The following is a 3,777-nucleotide window of genomic DNA, read 5'->3' on the forward strand; positions in this document are numbered from 1 at the left end:
TGTCTTTTGTCTTAGAACTTTAAATTAAGAATATACAAATAAAACTCGTTATTTATTTTAAATTACTGTACCAGCAAAACCAGCAAAATGAGGTAAGAAAGAAAATAAATAAAATTGTTAAAAGAAAACACCACACCTTCATTTTTTCATAGAATTGTTCAACAGATATTCACTGTTTAAATTGAATTGTTCGATTTCCTGCTTACACTGATTTTTATATATTTAAATATGCAGAAATTCTTTTCGTATACATTATTATACATGCTTCACATATTTTTCACTGCACTTTAAGTCTATTTTTGTAAGTTTTGTAATGCCAGAAAATCTTTCATTTTCATTTTATCTTAACCATCATCATGAGTAAAAAGAGGATAATTATCCAGCATGAAAAAGATGGAGGATGTTAACCACTTCTCGCCACCTAATCGAAGACACGGGGTTTACAAATATGGAACAAACAAAATGCGAAAACAAACGGCTTGAAACATACTAATAATTATGACAGCCGGTGATCAACGACAACCACTGGAATACAGGCTCCTAGCTCGGGAGGGAAAAATAAAGTATGCGGTGGATTTACCTCTCATAACCGGATTTTGTAGCTTAACTTCACACATCGGACAGAAATGTCCAGCACAAATCATTTTGGTTTAAGCCTGTACGTGACGACTTTAGCATGCGTCATCTAACATGTTTTTCTTTAACTTCTATTTTTAGTAGGATTTCAGAACAGAAGTTTCAAAAAGCAGCGACAGCCCAGTCAACAAATGTTGGGAAAAGAGTCCTCAAAAGTCAAAAGACAAAAGGCAAAAGAGCACCAAGATATAGTTCTAATATTTTTGCAATGTTTGAAGAATCACAGATCCAAGAATTTAAAGAGGCATTCAATATGATTGACCAAAACAGAGACGGTGTGATAGATAAGGAAGATCTTACTGACATGCTGGCATCCTTAGGTAAGATATGGGGAAATGAACAACTTTTCTTAATTTCGTACATGTCTTTCTTATTTAAATTTTTATAGAATCATATGTTAAAGAGCTGGTTTAAGAGTCAAACTTTCCTTTGTAACAGTTAACGAAAATATACTTACCATTAGAAACATAACCACTTGTGGAGCTGGATCTGCCTGCTTTCTCTTCCGGAGCACATGAAATCATCTCCAGTTTTAGTGGGGTTTATGTACTTTTGTATTTTTCTTTATTAATTTTTTTCGTCTTTCGTTTTTTGCCATAAGTGGAGAAATGACAGCAGCGTATGACTGACCGAGACGTTGTTGGTCAATCGTTTCCCTTCTATTCTACTTATATATATATATATATATATATATATATATATATATATATATATATATATATATATATATAAGAGTCTAAATTGAAAACTACGTTCAAACCTATGATTGCGTTGGATAAAAACCGCAATTTTTATACGTGTGCATGTAAAACAAATTTCGTTGTAGAAGGGTCTAAAACAGCACAAACAACATTTTCCAAAAGACCAAAAAAGTGAAAAAGTATATTTAAACAAAACGCATTTGACTAACAGGTCGAACAACTGATGTTCTTTAACCCTGCTGACTGCCATTGGCGATTGCCAAATAAAATTGATCACAAGATGTAACAAAATGGATCTTGATATAAATTTAATACTAAACAAAAAAAAATTAACTTGTGGCCACGATGTTATGCCACAAACATACGGTGTCAATATTTTTTTAGTACACCAGATCCGGATTTCGACAATAAATGTCTCTTCAGTGATGTTAGGGATCGAAACGGTATTTGGAAGGCCATATAAAAAGTACCCTCATTTTTAGATAGACTATATATATGTGAGCCTTTGAAGGTCCACTTGTCGTCTTTCGCCTTTTTTATAGGGTATATTTAAATGTTTATCAAAATATGAAATAAAAAAATATATATTTCAGGCAAGAATCCAACAGATAATTATTTGGACGAGATGATGAATTGTGCGCCTGGACCCATCAATTTTACAATGTTCCTTACCATGTTTGGTCAGAAACTCCAAGGAACTGACCCTGAAGAAGTTATAAAAAATGCATTTGCTTGCTTTGATGAGGGAGGAAAAGGTATGTAGATGCAGTTTGTTCATGTATGTTTCATTGTTTATATTAAGTCTGAAATTAAAAACTGAATTATGATTAAAAGTGAAGAGTGAATCTCCATTCTTCAACATGCCAAACACCGACATTAGAATTATAATTACCGGAAGTTTTACTCTGCTAATACCAGAGTTCTGGATTTCTTGATTTTTCATGTCGATTATTTTAACCCAGCTTTACTCATTCATTGTAGCTTTGCTTTCAAAATAAGATGCAAAAAATTGCTTCGCACGTCAATAATAAGGGATCATTAGTAATATATGTTCTTGTAATCTTATATACTAGTATCAGCCCGAAATAATGCGTCCGTTGCATTCTGTAAAACTAACTTTCTTCATGCAAAACATGGTTTGGAATCAAGTTGACACCTATTTCAGGATACATTCAAGAAGAACGCCTCAAAGAATTACTCACAACAATGGGCGAACGTTTGACGACAGACGAGGTAAAATATATAGATAAGAGACTGTGATCAATTATATCATGACAGTTTTTACGGTGCTGGATGAACAGCACAAATAAAAACAACAGTAGTATACTCCTGTTCAAAAGTCACAAATCGATAAAGGGAAAACAAATCCGGTTTGCACAAAATAAAACCTAGAGAAACCTTCAGCTATAAGAAGAAAACAACGGAGCAACATAAACATTGAATTGCAACAAAACAAACGCCAACGTACATAGAAACAGATTATTTGATAACAACTGTCATATTCCTGACTGATTTTGAAATAGACGAAGAAAGACAAAATCTAACTACCTTATAAAGAAAAAGAAAATACAAAAAGAAAAATTGTAATGTAGTTTTTAAATAAGGTATACTCATTGCAAATAAGCTAATCATGGATATCAGATTTATAATTTTGTACGCCAGACGATCGTGTTGTGTAGGTGTGTAAATAAGAATCGTCAGTGACGATCGAATGAAAAAAAGTTTTAAAAAGTCAAATAAAGTTCAAAGTTGATGAACATTGTGGACCCATATTTACAAAAGTTTTTTTTAAGTAAAGTTATGTAATACTACAATTGAAATTCCACCTTGATCATTTAAGCAAGACATTCAAGTTATAAAAAAAAAACTGGTTTTATCTCGAAAATTATTGAACAAATTGTTAATTGATACAATATTTTCAGAAACTCATTTAAAAAAAACACCATGCTAGGAGTCACTTTTATTTTATTATAAAACATATGTAATAATTCTTGTTTTAAATTCAGGTTGATGAAATATTAAAAGAGGGACCATGTTCGAGAGGACACTTTGATTATATAGCATTCTCGAGAATACTCAAACATGGGAAGCCTAGTACACAATAAATCAAGAGCACTGAAGATTCACAGTCAGCAATTATTTATGGAGAAAAGAACTGCAATGAATTCAGTAAGACAGTTGACGAAAATGTATGATACCATGTTTACATACGTTGGATTTTGATATTTAATGAAATTCACCATTAAAAACAACAGTGTCTTTGTTTACTTTAAACTCACACCACACGTATTATCAGTTTTTTCCACTAAAAACTAAACATTTATATGTCATTTCTGTTAAGACATAGAAAATAATGTTTACTTCGACAGCTGTATTTTTCCTGATTTAAGTTGATATAATGAGCCTTTTTCTTTGAAAGACTTTTCTTTGACAACTGCTA

The 3,777-nt window shown here is 31.8% G+C and overlaps 1 protein-coding gene across 1 annotated transcript; it reads left to right on the plus strand.

Annotated features, from left to right (window-relative positions):
• Positions 1 to 2: 2 nt before the first annotated feature.
• LOC143047396 (myosin regulatory light chain 12A-like) lies at positions 3 to 3,483 on the plus strand. The gene is made up of 5 exons (XM_076220426.1): positions 3 to 92; positions 718 to 956; positions 1,931 to 2,092; positions 2,503 to 2,570; positions 3,344 to 3,483. The coding sequence occupies exons 1-5, from the start codon at positions 88 to 90 to the stop codon at positions 3,440 to 3,442; spliced, it is 573 nt and encodes a 190-aa protein (XP_076076541.1). The 5' UTR covers positions 3 to 87; the 3' UTR covers positions 3,443 to 3,483.
• Positions 3,484 to 3,777: the final 294 nt, after the last annotated feature.

Source organism: Mytilus galloprovincialis, chromosome 1 (genome assembly GCF_965363235.1).
Source record: "Mytilus galloprovincialis chromosome 1, xbMytGall1.hap1.1, whole genome shotgun sequence".
In the NCBI taxonomy this organism is placed as follows: domain Eukaryota; kingdom Metazoa; phylum Mollusca; class Bivalvia; order Mytilida; family Mytilidae; genus Mytilus; species Mytilus galloprovincialis.

Bases quoted from the DNA above. Each gene is read 5' to 3' on its own strand.
- LOC143047396 (XM_076220426.1), top strand. The intron at 957-1,930 runs GTAAGATATGGG...TATATATTTCAG, and splicing joins TGACATGCTGGCATCCTTAG to GCAAGAATCCAACAGATAAT. The intron at 2,571-3,343 runs GTAAAATATATA...TTTTAAATTCAG, and splicing joins AACGTTTGACGACAGACGAG to GTTGATGAAATATTAAAAGA.